The 24,646-nt window shown below is 36.7% G+C and overlaps 1 protein-coding gene across 6 annotated transcripts in view; it reads left to right on the forward strand.

Moving 5' to 3' along the window:
- Positions 1-24,646, forward strand: part of Ralyl (RALY RNA binding protein like) — a 683,194-nt gene that overhangs the window by 617,132 nt on the left and 41,416 nt on the right. For 5 of the 6 annotated variants that reach the window (XM_037202361.1, XM_037202359.1, XM_037202358.1 and 2 more), the window contains 2 exons: positions 5,777-5,890; positions 18,065-18,237. In XM_037202361.1, the coding sequence (XP_037058256.1) occupies positions 5,777-5,890; positions 18,065-18,237 (287 nt within the window). The remainder of the gene's footprint in view (positions 1-5,776; positions 5,891-18,064; positions 18,238-24,646) is intronic. The other variant, XM_037202360.1, reaches the window with a different exon arrangement.

Genomic DNA, 24,646 nt, shown 5'->3' on the forward strand with positions numbered 1-24,646 from the left:
AAATTCATAATCTTCAGTAGTTACATCTAATTTCTCAACCTGTTAGTGAATAGTTTTAATCATAATTTTCTAACAGTAAATTGACTGAAAATATTAAGTACTTTTAGAAAAAAAAACCCAGATATCACTGTTCCATTCTGTGTAGTTTATGGGCATTGTATTATCTGCAATGTATCCTCAGACATGAGGATTATGGATTAATGATAAATTAGGAAAAATTTTAAAAGTTAGTTGCCAAAATCATTCTTTCCTTTCTCTTTCTTTCATCATAGAATTTTGACAAGGCACAGGTACAGTTCTATGACATCCATGTTTTTGAAGCCCCTGGCTGTTTACTGTTTCCCAGTCAGTCAGCAGCTCCTAAGAGTAGTGTTTTATGGATTTTAGTGCCTGACACATACACAAAGGGTTGAAAATAAAGTGTGTGTTAGCCTGGTTCAGCATGAAGTCACTATATCTACATATACACATACTGCAAACTTTTTAGTATTTATTGTTTATTGTGTCTAGACACTGAACAAAGTTCTAATGTGATAAAAGAAAAGAAAGGATTGGGCTGGGCGGTGGTGGCACACGCCTTTAATCCCAGCACTCGGGAGGCAGAGGCAGGTGGATCTTTGTGAATTCGAGGCCAGCCTGGGCTACAGAGTGAGTTCCGGGAAAGGCACAAAGCTACACAGAGAAACCCCGTCTCGAAAAACAAAAAACAAAAAACAAACAACAACAACAACAACAACAACAACAACAAAAAAAGAATTGAAGGCACTCCTTTCACGGAAGGAGTTTAATTCTAGAACCTAAGGATGGATACATTTGTTCATTTACCCCAAGTACCACAGCTGTCCCAAATTCTACCTCTCAAGTTTTCAGAATCTGGCTTATGATGACAAGACACTAGTTTTTCTTTGGCAGTTTACCTGATTTAACACCTCTCTTTAAGCTGTTAAAATCGTTTTTAAATAAACAGGACTGATTCAGTCCCTAAACTTTCAAGGCAGGAACCTGAGTAATCAGTAAAAGGATGAGGGAGACTATCAGGAAAAAAAAAACAAAAACAGAAAATACTAAAAATTGGGGCTGTTGAATTTCCTGAGTGCCCAATCAAGAGGTATTCACTCAAGAAATGGATCGTTTACTATGGAATACAGACATGCAAAAGAAAAGTCCATAATCAGTGAAAGTGTGGCAGTAAATGTGAGGTGCCATTAAATAGATTACAGGTGAGAACCTCACCCTTCAGTGGGTTTGTAAAGGAGGAATTCATATGCAAACAAGCCTAAACCCTAAAATCTTGGTTAGATTTTGAAAGACACATTTAGAAACAGAAAAAGCCTTTGATTAGAGAAACATGTTTACACAATAATACAGTACAGCATGAATCATGGCAAGTTCTTCCTTTACCACTTACTGGTCTTATTGATGCTGTGATCATGATACTAAGTAGTTGTGTTTATTTCCTCTAAGGTGGAGGATGGAAATTACACAGGTAGAAAACCTTCATGTCCCTAAGGCACACAGATTTGAAGCAAACTTTTTTTTAACAGGAAGCTGTCCTATTAAAGATGGGTCAACCTAGATAAGACACGGAGCAGAAAGGTAAAAAAGCACTTCCAGAATATCCTAGATACCATTTTAAAGCCATTGTATTCATACATCAATTACTTTCATGTAACATGGTCATATTAAAGAAACAACTTAAAGCATGGAAGATTGATTTTCACTCAGGGTTTCAGATGATTCTCTATAATTCTGCATGATTTGGTACCATGTATTGAAGAGGACATCATGGTAGATGAGCATAAAGCAGAGAACAACTTCTCAAGCCATAAAGGATAAGAAACAAGAGATCAAGACAGAAGGTAGACAAAGCAAACATACCCACGAGGACCATCCCAAGGGCTGACTTCTGCCAGTCATACCTCATCTCCTAAAGGTTATAAAGCCTGCCAAAATAGTGCCACCAGCTGGGTCACAAACATTCAAAACTCCAATCATATGTAAGACATTTGGGATTACATATTAAGAGAATGTGTTTCTTATCTGTCTTGCTATAGAAAGGGGAGAGATTCTGGAAACTTTCAATTAAGCACAAGGCTGATGATTTATAAATAATCCTTTAAGAACTGTCTACAAGAGGCTAGGTGAGTAGAAAGCAGAGGCTGAATAAGAGTGAATGAAAGTGGAGGCAGATATATTGGACCTACAGCTGTGTTATTTATTTAACACATAGTTTTTGAAAAAGCATAATTAGCAACATTGTTGACTTCTAAAATTGTAAGTCTTCCAAATACAGCACTGAGATGAGGAATTGACTTCCATGACTCTGGGAGAGGCAGGCAGCACTGTTAGCCTGGGCTGTTCTTATCACCCTGTCAGCACTCCTTCTTTTTTTTTTTTTGGTCTTTCAAACTGATGGCCCCAACTAGCTCGGGATGTTTCTATTTATACAGGCTCTAATGTATTCAGGCATGAGCAGTTTCTTTTCTTTTTTTTTTTTTAATTAAGAAATTTTTTATTCATTTCACATACCAAACACATGCCCCTACATTTTCCCTCCTGCTCCCCAAGTTCCAGAAGTCCAGGAGAAGAGAAGGAAGAGTGATTCTATGAGCAAGGGCCACCAAGACCACGATGGGGAAACTTACAGATACAACTGAACCAAGCTAGTGGGAACTCATGAACTTTGGACCAACAGCTGTGGAACCTGCATGGGACTGGACGGGGCCCTCTGCATGGATGAGACAGTTGTGTAGCTCAGTCTGTTTGAGGGGCCCCTGACAGTGGAAATAGGATCTACCCCTGGTGCATGAACTGTCTTTTTGGAGCCAATTGCCTATGGTGGGACACCTTGCATAGTGTTGATGCAGGGGGAGGGGCTTGGACCTGCCTCAGCACTTCATACTTTCATGTCTGGAGGAGCCAGACAGCAGCTTGTACAAGGCTAGAGACTCATTTCATTATTACATGGTTGGGCCATGGAAGAAAAAAAGAACTTTATAGATTTCCTCCTTTTAAAGGAACATGCACCTTTATAACCTTCAATAATGTTAATTAGACTGGAATATTAAGACAATCCTTCTCTGGTCTTACAAAAAAAAAAAAAACCCCACTAATATAAGTCTAAACCTCAAACCTTGGCTCCCTAGACACTTAAAGTTTCCTATCATGTAAACTCCAATTTCTAGGTGCATTCTAATGCAGGTTTAATGATGTGAGATGTTGGTGACTTATCACTTTGTTTTTTAATATGAAAAATAGACTGAAATTAATTGACTACAGCTAAGGATTGACTTATTCCCTGAGAAAAATATTCTATTAGTTTCTAGATACAGTTCCATTTTACATCATTGAAACCAGTTATCAGATAAAATATTTTCTATTAAATCTGATAGCTTTAAGTAAAAAACTACATGATATGCCTCCACCAAAGGAAATGAGTATCATTCTTCAAAGCAGAATCAATTCCTCATAGTGACAGATGATGTTTTTCAAAGTTAGCTGCAATTCAACAGTGGTACTTTGATGTCTGAAATAATTGACATCCAGAGTGAGTCACTGTTTAAATGCATTCTCCTTTTAGTTGGGCAATTCTAACATAGAATTGTAGGAGACTGCTTTCCTGCAGTTTTTATCTAACGAAGTATTTTGCACTAGAAAGAAAAAAATACTTTAAAATTTGATTTAATGATGAGAAAGGTTTTCTTTTTTGGACAGAAAAAAAACCTCTATCTTTTGAGACCTAATTACATTACAAATAGTATATTTCTTCATATATTTTAATTGACAAATATATAAGCTTAAACGGATTTCATTTTATTAGTTTTTCAAAAAATTTTGAAGACTAAAAATGTCAAATTTCACACTAATTTATTCTGAATTTCTAGATAATATCTAAGCTGGGGTGATTATGAACTTAAATTAAAATGTCAAAGTAGACGTGTGTGTTCTAGGTAGGTAGCACAGCTCTGCACTGAGGTCTTGGAACCCAAAACCTACCTAATGAAGATCAGGGACTGGCAAGTCTGTTGGACTTTAAGATCTCTGTTATGGACCCATGACAAAACCACTTATGGTTTCCATATAGGTAAAATAGACAATGTATTGAATTTCTCTAAAAAAAAGTTATCACATTATATATCCTTAACTTTTGTATAACTTCTATTATTTAAATTGTTCATAAACAATTTTGTGTATTCTGACCAGTCTCGTTCCCCATCCTCTCTTCTCTTCCTCCCACTCCTATTAGCCTCCTTCCCTCCCTAGGTCTCTTTCTCAAATTCATATCCTCTTCTTTCCCTCCCATCCCATTAGCCTCCTCCCTTCCCTTCATCTCTTTCCACATTTATCGTGGTTGGTTTTGTTCAGCAGGCATTTAACCAGGGATTAATCCATGTGGAATAATTAATGTAACCATGGATTTATTGTATGAACCTCACAAATGGGTACAGAATTGAGGACAATGACTACCACTTCTAGTAGCCCATAACTCAACAGGCAGGAGTAGGGTCCTTTCCAATCCATGACTGATTGTTCACGGGCCCAGTCTTATGTAGGCTCAATGCAGGCAAGTACAGCATCTTTGAGATCTTGATCACACAAGCTGTATCATGCCCAGCAGATTGTATTTCTTAAACCTTTCCCCTTATATAAATAATATTATTGAAATATGATATTTTTTTTCCTCAAGCCCCTTGAAAATAAATGGTTGATTTCATTGGCAAGGAGGTAATAAAATATGTTTTATTTTCCATACCTGCTTTTGAACCTTTTTTTCTCCATTTCTGGGGACCAAACCTGGGGTCATTTGCTTGCTAAGCAAGCACTCAAACACTGAGCTGTATCTCCCACACATACTAGATGATTTTTGCAATACTACTTAGCAAAATGAAAAGTTGCTGTTCATAATAGCCCCAATTTTCTCTTTAGAAACCAGATTAAATATTGAAAATCTAGAATTGGAACAAATTGCTATACATATACGGGTGAAGTGGTATATGGTGTCATATATCTCTATGTCATGCAGTAGGAGGCTGAGGCAGGAGGATGGTGAGTTCAAGAACAGCTTGAGCAACATAGTGATGTTATCTCAAAATATATAAATAAATTATCCATAAATTAAATTTATGTAAAAATAATCAGGGGTACTGTCTGTGTGCTTTCTTTCCACCTGCTCCATGGCTTAAGGATAGATTTGTACACTCTGTTGCTTTACTTTTAGGAAGAACTTGAGCAATAGTGTATTCTCTCAAGGCCAAATGTCATGTTTTTGTTTCAATCAATCCTCAAAGAACTGTCTTGAAAATATTACTGATGTCTAACCATGAGTGGTGGGCTATGCAAGAGTATTCTATCATGAACTACTTATTGAGACCCTGTCTCAAAATCAAAACACATATATAACAACAGGGTGATTCAAAGTAGTATTAACAAAGGTATCACTATTCCTTAAGCTAAGTCAGTTTTATGTTGAAGGTTTATTCTCTTACTTGCCTGAGTAAGTAAGTCAAGACGTGGCATTATTCTGTTGAAAATGTTTTCAGATTCTTTTAGTCTTTCATGTGACCTTCAGTTAGAAGATTGAGTATCAGATTCTCATGTCACTAAGAGTCCTTACTTCTAATTAGCAAAGACGTGCACTGCTTCAGGATGACTAGCTGTAACAGGAAGCTGATGATTCCCTGGAATCTTATAAGATAGTCTTGAGAAGCACTGTGTCATAAAGTGTGTTCTAAGTGGCCATTTGATTTCTTGTTTTCTTTCCACTTTTCTCCTACAGTGAAATCAGATGAGCTACAGACAATCAAGAAAGAATTAACCCAGATCAAAACTAAAATTGACTCCTTGCTAGGGCGCCTGGAGAAGATTGAGAAGCAGCAGAAGGCAGAGGCAGGTAAGTGGAAAGGAATTTGTGGCCACAGACAGGTTGGAATTAACCCCACAACATCAATCATAAAATGCAGGCCAGAGAGATAGCAGCTGAGTCACTAAGTTACAAAGCCACAAACAACTCTTGTAAGCCAGGAATTGCACTGATAGAATGGGGCTGCTTTGGAAAATATTAAAAAATACTTCTAAGATTAAGGTTTAAAAAGGATAGTATTTTGATGGAACAATCAATAGCATATGCATCCAAATTAAAGCTTTCAATCTCAGTATTAGGTAATTTGTAAGAAAATAAAGGCAAGTAATGGATAGTGTTATCAAGATAATATATTATTCACATTTCATTAAATCAACCACAGTACAATACAAAAAAAAATTCAAAGACCATTATTACAGAGGCCAAATTCTGTCTTTCCTGTGACCTTGTGAAATTTCTTTACCCTAATTCAGAAATTGTGATGCATACAGCAGGTCCTTGGCAAACATAGGCCAAATTATTTGATTAATCCTTTACCACTCAGTGGGCTTTTTCGGGATTATCGTCATAGTTCCTACCCACGGTCTAACATAGTTATTACACCTTTGCTTGTATAATGTTTTAAGATCACATAAAATGAGAAATGGGATGAACTCAGAGCTCCTCCATATTTTGATTTGTGTTTTTCAAGGTGATAGGTAGCTCACAGGCTACTGTATAGCTGACATGGAGTTTAAGAGGAGACACATTAGGTATATACAGTGTATGCCTCTTTCAAACTTAGCCCTGCCTGCTCCAAGGATTGTGTGAATAATGCTACGTGTGTGTGTGTGTGTGTGTGTGTGTGTGTGTGTGTGTGTGGTCCTGAGATTCAAACAGAACTAAACTTACTAGGGATTTCACTTCTTAAAAATCAAATAAATGAGTAATATAAGTTTGAGAAGTTATTATTAAGTCCTGCTCCTTTCACAGAATGCAAACAAAGGTTCACAGGCATAAATTTATTTCTGCAGCCACATGAGTGGTTTGTGATGTACCTGGGTCTTAAGATCAGGACTCAGATTTCCCTCACAGCTGCATTCCTGGCTTCCCTGAAGTGAGGCTACTAGGGTACTCTTATCTTGTGAGCATTTTGGGGGTTAGCATTGTGGCTGAGGCTCCTGCTTGGAATATAGAACTCTTTGCTAAAACCCATGATTCCTAAACTAAAGCAAGTACCTGCCTGTCTGTTTACTCTCGACCAGAACTGTTGCCCACCTCCTGGCTGAGCTATGGAACATTTCTAATTATAGTCACTTCAGAATAAGGTTATTCAATCTGTATTTTAAATATCTCATTAAAAAATAACAGGAGTCAGTAACTCTCCCTAGCATGTTAATATGAAAGAGACATGATAGATTAAACTGAACAACTTTTCCTGAAATTTTTAATAGCACATTTTTAGACTGAGAAAAGCTACATTGCCTACACTTCGCAGTAAAGAAATTTAGAGTTTTAGAAAGTTTTGATGCACTGTCTATACCCATAATCTAAAGTGTCGCTGTAACTGAAATATCCTGTGATGTTGCCTAAGTCAATATTTCCCTTTGAGGAACTTCTGTAGAACTCATTATTATGTAAAACAACCCTTAGAGCAAAAGACTTTGATAACCAATTTGCACTTCAGTTTAAAGGATTATAGAGAACTCATTTAAATATAAATCACCTCAAAGAGAAAAATGTGATCCTTATTCCAGCATATTATACCTTCCGGTTTCCTGCAATGAATAATACCTGCCACAGATCTTGCTGCAAGATCATCTATAAAAGTAACACTCTAATTCAAGCCCTGATTTTCCTTTTATAAAAGCTGTCATCCTGCCTTTGCGCGTCTTTAAACTTTTCCCAGTCACGAGACCGTTACTTTCAAAATGACAAGTCTTGTCCTTGTTGTTGTTCCTTTTACATGCTATGAAGAAAATGGAGGTATTTAATTTGTAACTTCACTGTCCTTGTAATTGTCTTCTGAATAGCATCTCTATTTATGGAGATAATATAATTCTCTTCTTCATTTCCTGTATTTTCTCTGTGGAAAAATGTCAGAATTATATGGAAAGAGTTAACACTGTGTTATGGAGAGAGGAGTAAAATGCATTAAAATTCATTAAAAGGTAATCAAAACCTCATTATTAAATCCAGGGGCTCTAATTTTAATGTTTAATTGGTTGAAAGCTAATTATTTGCTAGCTAGCACTTATTCTTCATTATTGCTCTTTCTATATCTCATTCCTTACATAGTATTAGCCATTTAATAAGGACTGTTTCCAGCATAAATGTAGTCAAGGGGGAAGAAACAGATGAGTAGGAAGAAAAGAGAATTCAGAGTATGCCCTGGGCAAGGTATGGGGTAAGTTCTGGCTGAGCTTCACAGGATTTGTTTCCCCAATGACTTCAAAGGGAGTTCTAAAACTTTCCAACAAAATCATTATAAAACACAATAATATTATTATGGTCTGTCTACACCATAAAATGTTTTAAATAGATCTCCATGCACCTCTTCATTTGACATTATAATCTTTCTAAGTACAAGATCATATTTTCTTTTTCCTTACTTTACATGTTATAGTATCATTTACCATTACCAGGTATGTAGCAAGGCTTGAGACGGGTTAGACTATAGGAATGGAGAATGCCCCTCTAACGCATACTCAATCACTTAAAACTGTGATTACTGTGATTCTACCATGCATATATTGGTTTTCCACTGAATAAAACAACTTTTTAAAGATGAAGTAAACATATAAATTAATGAAAGCAATAATTAGCACTTCATAGCTGTTTAGATTATAAATGGATCTCACTCCTAGATGATTCTTTAGAAGGAGCCAAATGTAAATTGTCCTACACACACACACACACACACACACACACACACACACAAAATTTATATGGCTGGATTGCCTTGTGATATCATATAACTAAGAAGGTAAACCACAAGAAGGAAAGCTATATTGTGCATCACACAATTGGCCGAATTACCCCACAGGAAACTACATTAAAAAACAAAATTTCTGTCACAGACCAGTGCAAAGAGCAGTGGACATTATTTGGCTTAGATTTACTCTGAAAAGCATATTTAATCCATGAGCAGCAGCCTTGTTTGGGTAGTTACAATGTTAAACTGAGAGATAAATTGAATTATCAGGAAGACCACAAACTTCAGTCATAGTGAAGGAATGTATTCTACGTGTATGTTTTCATACAACACAGAATTGTAAAAAGTTAATGCTGAAAGGGTTGTATTATAAATTAATATAAAATTATAGGACTTCTTAAGAAACAAATGAAAAATTTCAACCTTAATATTCACTCTACACCTGGAAAATCTTTTCAGTTAATAGTGTTGTTCTTCCAGTTCATGCATTTATTTTATCTGATGACCATTGATGACATTTTTCTGTACCAACCCTTTAGTAGGCTCTCCTTGCAGGAATGAAGATGCATTTGGCTCTCACCTGATTTAGCCATTCACCCCCTGTCATCTGAAGCTATGTGCACACAACAGTCTATTCAATATTTAGGATTTCTAATATTCCAACCTTTCCAAGGCATTTGAACATGGACTTAACATGGTTCATCTATGAGTTTATCTAAGCCGAATTTAAAATTTGGTTGAATCATCTAAAGTCTCTGCCTACAGTAATAGCAAGAAGCCATGGAGTTGCTTGTCTTGTCAATTTATTTTGTACCCTGAAGCATTAATATCTCTCCTCTTTGGTCATCTATACTTAGTCAAACATGGACTATTAGAACTCAAAGAAAAGAGTATTCTTGGCAGGTCTTCTTCCCCAGCCTCAACTGTAGCCACTGATTCCATTCTGAACATTCCTGAATGCAGCTGATGATGCTTCCAATTAGAGACAGTGGTTTTAACTCGGCTTCCTTCTTACACTGCTTGACAATAATTATAAAGCTTTGAAATAAAGCTCCATTGCAAGAACAGACATAGAATAAAAGTTTGCAAGTCAGATTGTTGAAGATATGTATGTTTCTAACTTAATACCTCCTAAAGGTCCAAGTCCAATTTTAAAATCAGAATTCCCACAAAGCTCTAAGTTAAATGTACTAAGTGGGTAATAATCTGTGGAGAAAAGAAAAACATACTCCAAGGTCCTCATTCTCAAATGCCCCTGCCATAATTTGACAGAGGACTAAAGATTTCTATAAAAAAGCTACAACAGTAGGCATCAGGGTAGACAGACAATAAGCAAGCCTGAGGAAGAAAAAAAGATTATACATTTGCTCTATAGATTCCAGGTTCTCTCCCTTCGTCATAGGATACTAGGTGAATCGTCACTTAAGAACACGAGCAACCCAAGAAATAACACTCCATATGCTGACATGGCATCCCCAAGGAAGTGATCAAGCAGACTACCTTAATAAAAAAAGAAACCTGTGTTTACATAGCAGCTGTGAGTACCTAAATGCTTCTCTAATAATATGAAAAACTAACGATCAATTGCCAGGTAGAAGAAAATATTAAAAGCAAACACACATACACACAAAGAACTCAGAGGAAGCAGATTGTACAGTGGAACAAAACTTTAAAAGAAAACAAAATGACAGCAACAAAAAACTGTTTTTTTTTTTATGAAATAAGAACAAAATTATAAAAGTCAGTGTTCAAAGGGCACATAAGAGTTTATAGGAATTAACATACAGTAGCACAAATGAACAACTCAGGGTGATTGAAGGACCAAGATGAAGGAACTCAAAGGAAAATCTGTAACAGAGCTGGGCATGAAGATGAAAAGGACATACAATTATAGAATAAATGGTAACAACAGGGTTCTGGACAAAAACTGTGAAAGACCATTCAAAAATTATTTTGATTTTTTTAAAAAAGAAAGCAAAACTGAAGAATGTAGTTGACCAGTTTGTGATTTACCAAGTACCTAAGGAAAGGCAAATAGATGGAAAAGAAAATAGATGCAAATCAAAGCACACCATTGTGACATCCTGGAGTAAGGGGAGGGAAAGACAGTTCTGGAACAAGGAGGAAAGAGAAGAAAAGAAAGAGAGAAAGATTTTCATATATAGAAACAGGAATCAGAAAGCCAGAGAGTATGGCCAATCGCCAGCCACCCTGAAAGCTGGTATGTGAATGGATAAAAGGTATTTCCAGATACGCAAAGTCCCAGATTTACCTCCAGGTCACATGTTAAAATATACATTTATATTAGACATATGAACATTTTAATGAAGTATTTGAACATTCAGCAATTTACACAAAAGAAGTCCTTAGACCTCCACCAAGAAAGAGGAGATAAGGGTCCTCAGGAACAAACCACATTAAATATTTGATCCGCTAAAGTGAAAATACCCTTTAGAGATAGCTGGAAGTTTCTGATTGGCTAGACATTTTAGGTTTTTTTTTTTTTTTTTTTTTTTTTTTTTTTTTTTTTTTTTTTTTTTTAAGCAATGCCTATTTACTTTGAGTTGAGTTTCAGTATGTTGCAAAGGAAGCCAAGGTAGGTACTTGCATTAGCTTGTGTTTTCACACTTATTTTGCTATAGCCTTTCTCCGGAGATTATTTGGGAAAATGTACTTCCAAACAAGGATAGAATGCGGAAAATGGAAAATATAGCTTTCCCAAAGCTGGTACCTGAAGATGACTTGGGCCAAAAAGATTCTTGAGATGGCTGTAAAGGGGATCCTAAGAGAAAAGCTGGCCAAGAACTTGGCAGAGGCACAAGCCAGATTGGGGACATGATCCAGACCAGGGACCCAGATGCAGAAATCAGCCAGGCCAATTACATCAAAGACATTGAGAAAATAACTAATGGTTGAGATACTTTGCATGTCTGTGTGGGGAAGGAATAAATTTGTGTAAGTCCATAAAGTAGTCACTTGAAAATAATGTGCTTAAAACATAAGGCATTTTTAATCATAAGGAAATTAGGAAAAAAAATAGTCCAGTGGGCTGGAGACCTGAGTCACCGGTTAAGAGTACTTCTTGCTGTTCTTACAGAGAACCAGTGAGCAGCTTCCACTGTACAAGTGGTGGCTCACAATCCCCTGTAATTTCATTTCCAGGGAATCTGATGCCTTCTTCCGCCTGCCATAAGGGCCCAAACGAAAGTGTGCATACATGTGCACAGAGATACACAGAAATGAGTAAATAAATAGTATTTTTTTTAAAGAAAGTTCAGGGAAATAGTATTAAGGTGTACTTACTGCTTAGCTGCTCAAAACATTTATAAACTTAAAACAATTTAAAAACTGAAAATTGAATAGATCTATTTCAGCTTATAATATTACTTTCTAGGGAGATGCAAAGTGAGTAGAAATTATTTGACAAATAAATGAGTCTATGAGACAGTAAGGATTATGTAAACAGAAAATTCATGGAGGATTAAGATGGAGTGTGTGTAGAAGCATAAAGGTACATATTGGGGAAAAAATCAACTAGGAGAGCAAAAGTCTTCAAAGAGCTAGGAATGGTTGGCAGATAGAAACTACTCTTCAAAGTGGGACCTCTTAATATGGGACTGCAAAAACTGGAGGTTTGTAAAGAAGCCAACTTTAATCAAGGCAAAATAGATGGAAACTTTTGAAGTTCATACTGGCAAGAATCTTCCACTTTACCCTCAGACATACAGAAAAGCATGCCTGCCCTGAACACAAGGCAAAAGCAGTTAGTGAGACTCTCTTCAAGACTATTTCATTCAGAGTTGGGCACAGAATTAAACTCTGAATAAAGATGAGACTGGAAGATATTCAAATGTTAGACAAACTGCCTGAGCTGTGCTATGAGGTGTTGGCAGTTCCTTCCCAATGTGATTAGGCAAATTATGATTGATAATTACCTTTAGCAAAGTTACGCTCCTCTCTCCAAATAGACTGAGAGACTGGGTCTTTCCATCCATATGATGACCTCTCAGGGGGATGCATACTAGATATGGAGAACATTCATGGGTGGAAAAGATATATATCTCAAATGGGCAAAGAAAGGAAAATAATTGAACACTTTCAAAGTGAAGATTCTAGGAGGGAGTGTGGGCCTGGGGTGAGCAAGAAGCCTATCTAAAGCTTAGTTAGACACAGGGAAACGTGAATCCTGTCTTAGTGATAACTGTTACTCCAGTTGTGATCTCATTTTCTCCTGTGTCCTGTTTGTGCCCCATCACTATGCTGTAAATCTTGTCAATTCCATTCACAAACTTCAGCATTATCTTCTGTTACTCAGATAGTTAGAGTTTCCTAATCTCTCCTTTGTTAGTTGTACTGCACCTCTTAACTTTTACTTCTCCAAGACCACTGCCCTATCCAGTGTTGATCCCCTTCCCCCATGCTCATAGCTCTTTAATACCCCGTTGATGTATTTTACATATTCTTCATTTCTAGACTATAATCTAATGATTTGATAATTTTACTGAATGATGCAACCATCGGCACAATTCACTTAAGACATTTTCACTCCCTAAAAAACCCCCCTTCTTGGTTGTTTCCTCTCTGTCCTGTTTTCCATGTGGAAAGTCAATTCACATTGCTGAAACAGAGAGCTCCAGACAGAAGTGAGTCAAAATTATATGTACATACCATATAGATTGAATCTACCTGACTAGTCCTGAGACATTTGGGAAAATGTTCACAAAATTTACAAAATGACGGAAACAATATCTCCTTCAAATTATAATATTTAAGTAAGCATAATATTTTTTAATAATTTAGATTTAAAATTTTGAAATTTCACGTGACAAATTTGGGTTAATTCTCTCTAAAAATTCATTTATGCAATGAATATTTTAATCAAAACACATTCCTCATATGTAATTTTTCTCATATGGTTGTTAGTAATAGCATCTGTAATGAATTGTATATTTAGCTACAACACTTTTTAAACCATTGAACTAAAACTCATAGATGTTTAAAATAGAATCTTTTAAAAATAAATTTCATACTAATTGGGAAAATATTGATTGCAAAATTCTATCTTGGCTGTAATAAATAATAGAGTGTTTTTGTATCAACAGTCTTTTCCCTTGTCTGCTAAGTACAATTTAGCTGGAAGTTAGCTAACAATTAAGCCAGCATGTCAAAAAGCTTAATTGCCACCTCAACCAATTTTCAGTCATATTAATAATAACTGTGAAGAAAACACAATTTAATAAAAATGCTTTGATGACAAATCCCAACAACTGTAACTTGTTTCCTGGATCACATACAGCTTCCAAAGTAAAATGTGTCTGCTGAAAAGGATTTCACCTTTTCAAATCAGGACAGAAATTTAATATCAGATGATTTCTTTTCAACCCGTTTGGTGCCATAAATATTTCCCCTGAGTCAGGAATACCAATCATTTGCATTCCTTTTCCTTTGATAGTCATTGTTTAGCTAAAATATGTTCCCTAACTGAACGGATTTTTCATTCTTGAATTTAGAGATTATCCTCTCTTTGAAGAAATTCAAAGTATTCTTTCCCTGAATGCCAGGTAAGCTCCTCTGTATCCTGGAGATGCATTAGGAGACAGCAGAGCCTGTGGAGTCTGAAGTCTTCCTGTGGATTCCTACTCTCACTTGCTTTATTTATACCACAGTTTCCCTATAAAATGAACAATAATACTCTCGAAGTGTGTCCCAAGGACTAGTGCTCATGATTGTTGTATGGTCAGTACTTCAGAAGAACTCACTACCTCACTAATGTGTAGTCATTATAAAACTTTTCGTTCTGTATTAATCTTATAATTTAGATAACACTGGGATTTTTTTTATTTGGCATTAACTGCTAGCTTTGGCAGTCTTGATCCACACTTCCAAAAAACAGTGTAAGACTAATTCACTTCTTTGCTCAGAAAAGAATCCATCACTTTGACACACATAAACCAACAGAGAGGCTCTAAGACATGCCAAAACACAAAATTAGCACTTTTCTATAACATATAAATACTCCACATTTATTTTCTTTTAAGGAATTGTCAACATAAATATGAACAATTTTCCTGTAAGAATGTTTCAGATTCCCTACTCTGCTACAGATTGTGTCAGGAATATTTATTTTGAATCTTCAGAACTTCTATTTTGTTATCATGATGCCAAAGTCAATGCCATTTTTTTATATAGGAAGGATGTGAAATGTAGGCAGAGGATTTTATTATTGGATTCCACACACTCATGATTATATTCAGCAAATATTTTCATGTAAGGCTGTGACCTAGGCACCAGCAAAGAGAGAGAGAGAGAGAGAGAGAGAGAGAGAGAGAGAGAGAGAGAGAGAGAGAGATGAATACAAATATTTCTGCCTGAAAAGTCTTTACTGATATATATAAAAGTGCACACATGTGCATTCATGCACACAAACACATACATATGAAATTTCCACATGATCACACAAAGAGAATTATGGAGATAAAATAAACACTACAAAATTTACATTAAACCAATGTTATTCATTTCTAAAAGGAAGAAATTAGATAATTATTCATAAAACAGAACTAGTTTTTTGCTTCAATTTTAGCAAGATATTTTTTAGACCAAAAGTGATTATTCAGCTGCAAAACAGTAGCTTAGTGAACAAATATGCTTTCATGTGTGATTTATTCATGGATCCTGTTACTTACTGTTCTTGCTATGTGACACTTCCCACTGAGCCAATTACAAAAGTCTATGCTGACCACACCTTATGAAAATCCAGGCTGGCCTAATTTCTGTTCAACTGCTAAGTCCCATGAATCAATTACTAGTATAACTAAGGGGTTTATATTTGCAACCCAGATAATATCTCCTAAGCATTTAATCTTTCAGGTTAAAGAATGAATGGATGCAGACAGCTTACAGATATTTCTTTCCAGCTTTGAACTGTACTAATAGCCTGATGTCTTTGAAATATACTCTCAGAGGAATCACAGGCACAGTATGTGTACAGAAACCAAAGAGTAATTTAATATTTTATGTTTGTTTAAACAGAAATAAGAAGACCATGTGAAAGTCAATATGAAAAATTATCTCTTCAATATGTTCTTAAAAATTCAGAAGTAGAGATTTTTGACAAGGAAATTTTCTGTATAGTAATCAAATAGTCAATAAAGGTTCCACTTTAGCATTATTTTGAGCTCTTATGCTCATGAATTTGTGTGGTCTCTGCAGTTAAAAGGCACATTCACACCTTTTCCTCATTCAAGAAAACAACTACTTTGGGAATCCAATGTTACATTTTTCACTTACCTTTCAGAGAACAAAACTAAAGTTCACTGGAATAGTAATTAGCAGAAATATGTACCCTATATCTTATATCCTAACAACTTACAGCATAACTTATACTTACCAGACATATAAAATGATGAGGCATATCAACAGATTGCCTGAAAATAAACCTCAGTTTGCAATGAACATCTGTATTATTCCGATGAGCCTGGCAATGACCTGGAGAGGAAAAAGATCATATTTCCCAGGGAGTTCAAACACTAAAGAGTCACTGATTAAACAACAGCAGATCCAATTTAATTTGGATAAGGGTTACATAGATTTATAAAAAGCAAACAAAAGATTTTTGACTAGTTATGTAAGAACTACTTTGTAATCCTCAGAGGACTTTCCATGATAAAATCACATGGCCTCACTTTCATCACTACACCATATATGCTCCTGGAAATGAAGCTCATCTTGACACATTGGTTACATTGTTGCAAGGTCTGTGAGGTTAATTAATTGACAGAAATAGATTCTGTGGGTATACTAAGAAAAAAACTGACAATTTTAAGATGCCTACTATAATCATTTATTCTAATTAAAATTATTCTGAAGCAAGGCCTGATAGGCACAAGATTTTTAACTACCATTCCCTGATCCAAAGTGATACTCTTGCTAGTGTTGAGGTCTGAATATATATACAGTGAGAATTCCCTATCCTCTTTAATTCTATTGTACATGTTTATGCCATCCTTGACAGGTTAAAAAACATTTTCCACACATGTATTGTTAATCTTCAGACCAAAGTTCATGTAGTTATATGATATAATTGTATGGCAAAACTTAGAATGAAACCTGATGTCTACAGTGCCACCGCTAAGTAACTTAAATAGCATTAGAGCCCTCTCCTCTGGTAGAGGACAGGACTCACTCCACCTTTGTGTCTTTTTTCAACAACATTTATTATTCTGAGAACTGAAATGGGAGAATGCATAGACACACATTATTATAGGAATAATTACTGTAATGATATTCAATAATATGTAGAAAAGGTTATCTCAAAATTTATATAATTTTTTCAAGGCTTATGGGTTGAATCAGAGACTATAGATCAATGGTTAGTTTCCCCTTAACTCACATTATGAAAAAAAATAGGAAATGGATGTCTAAGATTTTTACTCTCTAAGTTGTTTTTATGGTCATAAAAGATGAGTAAGTAAGCTCAAAGTGGAGCCTATTTAAAGCTCAAATCAAACAGTGGAATGATGTCTTAATAAAATAACAGTAAGCAAAATTAATGAAAACAACATAGCTTTTAAGAGATTGTGAGCACACAGGGGAATGCTGTAGAGAGAGAAACAGGATGTGATCTTGTTTGTCCAATGCTGCTTGAAGTGTTCACAGGAGATGAAAACAACCAGTAGAGAAATAATTACTCTGCTGTCAGCACTACTTCCACGTATGACCTTCTGCAAACAGAATGTACCAGTCCTGGCAATTAGAGGGAATTCTGTCAGTATGGAGTTTAGCTTCTCGTGTTGAGCACTTATTATTTGCAAACTACTATACCAGCACTTTTATTATCATCTGTAGAAAGAGAAAATAGGCACATGGTAGGTCAATCATTTCTTCCTTGTAAAGCACCACACTCCCACTAAGTAAGGAATCCCGGCTGTGGTTCTAGACAATTTGACATCAGGATTTTTCACTTGGAGACACTATCCTTTTTAGAGTCTCATATAAAATGGAATATTTAGGAAGATCTGTATACTAATGTAAATATTTATTTATATATTCTTACCATCTTAAGACCCTACTTTTTGCCAATTTCATTTTTAAATAAATTTGCTTACATGTAAACATACACATATGTTATACACATGTAATTCCACAACTGAATAAATTTACTGAAAATATCCTTATCTTTTACATGCTCTTAACAGCTCATTCTTTTTAAGAGTTACCTGTTTTTCATGGTTTTTCCAAATGACTCATTAGCAACCCAAGGTAGTAGTCATCTGCTTTCTCCCCCCTAGAAGCTCAGAAGAAGCAATTGGAGGAGAGTATAGAGCTGATCCAAGACGAGTGTGTGTCAGAGAATGCAGACCACTCCACAGAGGAGCCTGCTGAAGGAGGGCAAGAAGCGGATGGAGGAGAAATGACTGATGGGGTAGAGGAGGACTTCGATGAAGATGGGGGTCACGAGCTGGTAGGAATGCAATGTTTGGTGTCCACATCTGTTGGGTGACAGCAATAGCATTTGATCAAAACATCCATTCTAAAATAAGAATTAAATCATTTGGGGTTTCTTTACCTTTTGTGAATATATTCAAAGGAACATCAGTATAGTGCTTTTGCACATAGCAAGTGCTCAATATATTTTTTATTAATTTAAACAATGAGGGTGAAAATGAATGTAAAGTGTAAGTGCTACATACAGTGCTAATTATAATAAAGTCCCAAGTGTAAGACTTTCTTCTGCACATTCTCTATCATAAAAGAAAATTTGCATTTGTACAATTAAATGTGTGGGTAGACACAATATGATGGTGACAAAAGCCACCTAATTTTTTCACAATTGTTTGTTTTATTTAGCTATTTATTTTGTCAGTGCATGTACACACATGCTTTAACACATGTGTCCAGATCAGAGAACAGCTTGCTGCAGTCAGTTCTCTTTTTGCAGCATGTGGAGCCCAGGAAAGACTCAGAATTGTCAGTCTTTACAACAAGCACACTTACATACTGAGCATCCCAGCTCAGGTCCTCATGCTTCTATGGCAGGAACTTTACAGGCCACGCTATTTCCCCAGCCCCCAGACTGAAATCCATTTCATTTTACTATGCTTCTGAGTGGTCATATGGTAGAGAAAAAAAAATTGGCTGATGGGACAGAGTCTGATCATAGAGCCATGTGAATCAGAGCAAGCCTTTGTGATTTTATTATGATCCACTCACACAGAAACTGACTGAGCAGAGACATTGTACCTAAAAGTACTGAGATTTTTGCACTGAACCTTTGCTTTATAATCAGAAGCTTGGGGAGCTAAAGAATTAAATCTTATTATGTATGGTACTCCACTTTGTCTGGGATTTGGAAAATAATGAATGTGGATGATTTTAATGTTATGTCCTTCCTTCAGAAATAGAAACCATGGAGTTTGGGAAGTAAAAGCATAAAACTTCTCTTTTTCCATAACAGAGGGCATTAGAGATGTGCAGATAGATGACACAATGATGCAATGTAGCAGGTGACAGAAGTCAAAGATAATCTTCTTCCCAAATGCCCAGGTAGTTACTCATGCAGAAGCACAATTCCATTCCAATAAAATGAACAAAGAAGGAGGGATCCACTCTAAACCAACTAAAGTGCAAAACAATGAATTAGTGGGAAGGGTGACAGGTCCTGTTTGAAACAAGAAGAAGCTGAGGACATGTACACTGGCTGCCAAGTAACATCTGCTGAATATCCACTGAGTGAAATCAATTTCTGTGTGTCAGTCTAATCTTATAGCATTAGAATGCTACTGAGCATGAACACAGAACTGTCAAAAAGTGCAAAAATAAATGCAATGATTGCTTCAAGTGTGGAATTATGTTTCTAAGGAAATGACTTCTTGTCTCAGGCAGCTTAATGTCTTAGAGACATGGCAGATTTCCCTCATGTACTAAAAAGCAGATTCAGTCTTCATTATTGAGAAATCATTCAAAGCTAAATATATATGGTGCTATAGTACTCTATGCCAATTTATTTATTAGAACATTAAAAGCAAATTAGAATTTACTTGTAATTAAACTCCATGTCAATATGCTATATTCACACTTTCAAGAGGCTACTCCATTCTTTTGCCCACTAGCAAACCTTTACAAGGTTTCATTAAAAGAATGATATTAAACTTGTGCTGTAAGAATAAATAATGACAATATTACTTCTTAAAAGGATAAGCATTTTGTTGATTGTTAAGGCTCCAGACCAAAAATATAAGAAAGAATGTAAAGGGGTGAGAGCACTATAAGAAAGAGCTCTTAGGAAAAGAATAATACACATTGAGCATCATCAGTAGAAAATCCTGCAGAAGGAGCTTGGAGCTCTACCTTGAAAGGTGCCAAATTAAAGAGACAGCAGTGCTTCCATCAAAGAAAAATTTTCTGATTGCCCTTCATTGTTCTCATATAAATTAAAAAGAACACCTACTTAAAATTGGAAATACTATTGAAGGCTTTGGAGATGACTTAGTAGGTGAGAGCTACACAGCTGTGATGGTCTGGATTCAAACTCTCAGAACTCATGTAAAAGCCAGGCATGACTGTGGGCACCTGTCACCCCAGTTTCTGAGGCAGCGATGGAATTGCTGGGGCTTACTGGCTGTCTGCCTTGCTCTTGGCTCAGTAAAATACTCTTTCTGAAGAGAATGAGATAAAGGATGTTAATGAAGAGCATGGAAACCCCCCTCTGATCTCTGCACATGTTTGGGCATATACTCACACACATTTGCATACACCATACTTACATCACCCCACAAATACATACGAAGATATATATATATATATATATATATATAGTGACAGGACTGGTAAATTCATGCCTAAGATGTGTCCTTCTTCAAGCACTCCCATTCTCTTTTCTTATTTCCACCAAACTTACATTCTTCTTATAGAAATTAAGAGAATCACAAGTAAAAGTAGCTAGAAAAGCACTTAGCCTTCCGTTAATTCACAGACAAACACACTCTGCCCAAGGGCAACATTTTCCTGGCCAATTTACATTTAATACCTAGTGATTGCTAACAGTGCCAGTTGAGTTCATATAAGGAAACAGTCCAGGAATCATTACTTGCATCAGGCTCAGGTTTAAAACTACAGAGCAAAATCATCAATGAATGCCCTAGAGACATTATAGACAAGCAAAGCATTTGAATGGATTAAGGAGAATTTGAGTTCTTTTGAGTTTTATATGCAATCACTTTTTCCTTTGATGACTACAAGCAACCTAATCAGGCAACTCTAGTAAGAATCACAGAATTACCTACACAGGCTGTGTGATAGTTAGAAATGCAAACTGAGTACTATATTGTAATTCCTCTTTTAGGATTTAACAAAGCATTCAACTAAGCAGTAAGCCACCTGAGTCTTCTAGCTATTGAATTTCTATGCATGTTGGGAAAGGTCTGACCACAATCTAATCCTGCAGTTGAAGGGAACTCAAAGTAAGCATGTGGTAGATCACTGAAAATTGAAATGCACAAAGCATTCTGGTCAATATTCTTGGCTTTTGTTTATAAGCAAGACAGAAGTTACCTACTTTTTGAAACTTCTTTTTCCTTTTCCCCATTGTTTCTGTTTCTTTTGTTATCATTTAAATTAAAATGCTGGCTAGAGAAGAATGAACTTATTAGAATTATAAATCACAACGAAGTAAGAAAGTTGTTCAGTAATCTGTATAATTTAGGCACATATTTTCCCAACTTGACACCAAGAGACCCTTACCTTGAGCTCCGTAAGTCTACCCCATGCTATAGTTCCTGTTCTCCTTAGATTGAAGGCTAAGGAATAAAGGAAGCTATGACATAGTCTGAATAGAGTCATGATAAGAAACCAAGATGCATATGCCCTGCAAACCAGTTAACTACACCTTCATTACAGAAATGAGAAGTGACTGAGCTTTTGGTGACAGCTGGGGCTGTGCTAGGTAAAAGAGGACAGGGGTGGAATGTTACTGTGATGTGTTTGGGTGTTGAACTGAAAAGAGGAGGACTTATGATGGTAATTTTGCTTGTCAACTTGATTGGATTAATAAATACTTAAGGTACTGGAAAAGAGAGTATGGCCCCCTGGAATCTGTATAGGGCATATCCAGATAACAAATTCTCAGCACAACAGAGATTTATTACCCCGGACAGAGGCTGCAAAGGCAACTGAACCAATAGCTGAGGAGCCCCCAGCTGGATCAGGCCCTCTGGATAAGTGAGACTGTTGATTAACTTGAACTGTTTGGGAGGCATCCAGGTAGTGGGACTGTCCTCAGTGCATGAGCTGGCTGTTTGAAACCTGGGGCTTATGCAGGGACACTTGGGAGGAGGGGACTGGACCTGCCTGGACTGAGTCTACCAGGTTGAACTCAATCCCCAGGGGAGTCCTTGCCCTGGAGGAGGTGGGAATGGGGGGGGGGCAAGGGAATCCGTGACTGATATGTAAAATTAAATTAAATTATAAAATAAAAAAATACAAAAAAAAAAACAAGCAAGAGAGAAAAAGAACAAGAGAAGCAAGAGACGCAACAGGAACAAGAGAGCAGGAGAGGGTGTTTCTGCAGGAGTGGGTTTTTATGGAGAAAAAGGAGAAGTCCGTGCTATGATGAGTTGTTAAATCCTGATGGGACATAGTAGCCAAATAACGAATTTTAAGTGTTAAACCCTTGGTGTTTTGATTCAGGAATGAGTTATTGTCCAATGAAGAGAATAAACCTCGGTGGCTAGTTTTAGGAATGTAATCTAACAGTTCTGAGCAAGGAATACAGAACAGTGGAAAGGCAAGGCCTGCCAGAGTCATTTGCCATACTTGGGCCTAATAAAACCCTTTCATTCCCATCCTTTTGTTTTATTAATGGTTCCTGGGTGTTGGGAAAGTGGGAGCTTTTCTCTCTGGCTGATTCCTGCTGACACTGGGGCATTGTTGTTAGTAGAGCCAAGAAAGCTGGGTTGCTGGACAAGGTCAGGAAGAGCAGTCAATGTCCAGGTTCTGCGGGACCATCTGAGGTGATGGAAGTGTAGTCTGTTAGGCTGGATTAGGATATAGATTCTGTGGAAACAGCTGGGCTGACACTGTAGTTGATGGAGCGGTCTGTAGTGGATTTGAAATCTATTGGGATAGATAGACTAGAGCAAAGGGAAAGTTAAGGATTTGGGGGTGGATTTTTATCTTGGATGCACATTTAAAATGTTTAGGTTCATAGTCTTGGTAGTTGGGAAAAGGAGTATCAAGACCAGTGAAAGTGGGAGATATCCTACCCTTAGGAATGAAAGGCAGGAAAACTTGGACTGTCACTTTGCAGGGAATACTTATCTGGAATGTGTTTGAGAGTTCCGGAGAGGAGCTAAGAAAATTTAGATTGGCTATATAAGGTTAATTGGGGGAATATCTGTCATCTGAAACCAGGTTCTGGTTGTAACAGGGAGAATACAGTTTGAGAGGTGATCCTTATATCAAAACAGTTCTTTCAGGGTGTCCAGGGGGGCTCTGAAATTAAAATATTTTAGGAACATGAATGATTGGGGTGGCTTTTGACAACAGGGATATCACTGATATCACTGGCAAGAGGGACTGCAGCTAACAGAGGGTATTGAAGAAAAGCACCAAGAAAGTAGTGGGAGGCATTGAAATAGGTGTCAGTGCAGTTTTGGAGAGAGAGTTTATTGGGTGACCTTGACCCAAGTGAGAGTTTAGCTCTGTATTTGTGTGTGTGTGTGTGTGTGTGTGTGTGTGTGTGTGTGTGTGGAGAGAGAGAGAGAGAGAGAGAGAGAGAGAGAGAGAGAGAGAGACAGAGAGAGACAGAGAGAGACAGAGACAGAGAGAGACAGAGATAGAGAGATAGAGAGAGGAGATGGTTTGAATTTAATTCAGGTGTAGGATTTGTTTGGAGTATTTGATGTATGAGGACATCTGGACACTTATGGAATATAAAGGAGGCAGTTCACAGTGGATGTTTGATAATCATTTAGGCAGAGGACAAGTAAGAGTATGAGATGGGATATGAGATTTATTGTGTTTAGGAATGGTTGACAGGGAGGAACAGGTGTTTTTGAGGGAGCAAGAACTGGAGGGTGAGGATGAATACATAAAGCAGGGGTTAGGAGAATATCCTGTGCAGAAGGAAGGTTAGGGTTTTGAAAGTAGGGTAGCCTGAAGGGAAGTGAGATGAATTGTAAGAGAAGAAAGGGCAGCTTGAAGAACTGTCATGTCACCACGATTATTGTCTTTACTGATAACGAAAGGGTCAGTCTGGTGTGAACCACATCGTGGCTCATGACCATCTGTAATGAGTTCTGGTGCCCTCTTCTGGCCTACAGGGATACATGCAGACAGAACACTGTATACATAATAAATAAATACATTTTTTTTTTTTTTTATAAAAGGGTTAGAGATTACAGGGGGTAGAGGAAAAACAGCAGCATTAACAGAGTAAGCATTCTGGACCAAATAAAATGTTTCATTAGGCTTTTATTTGTTAATATGAGATTATTGTAGGGAGAAGAGTTGGGGCTGGGGCATAGAAATGATCATCATTTTGAGGTCCAAGCAGAGGCTGGTTAAGCTTATGGAGTATTGGGGTTGAAGATGTAGGCAGGAGGGTCTTTGAGTATAATTGAGGGGTTTATGATATGCAGCAAGAGAAGGGAAATTGGTGTCCCCTACAGTAGGATTGACTAATGAATTGGGCAGATGGTAACAGACATTATGGGATTTGGGAGAGTGTGAGTATACCCATAGAAGAAAGGAAGAGGAGGGGTGTAGAAAGTTGTCTTAGGGGCTGTTGTTAGGGCAGAAGGCAAAATTAATGTCCATTTGAAAAAGATATCTCTTTTTATTAAGGGTATAGAGATCGAAGGTATGAGGAGGAA

The sequence above is a fragment of the Peromyscus leucopus genome, chromosome 2, assembly GCF_004664715.2.
Source record: "Peromyscus leucopus breed LL Stock chromosome 2, UCI_PerLeu_2.1, whole genome shotgun sequence".
NCBI classification, from domain to species: domain Eukaryota; kingdom Metazoa; phylum Chordata; class Mammalia; order Rodentia; family Cricetidae; genus Peromyscus; species Peromyscus leucopus.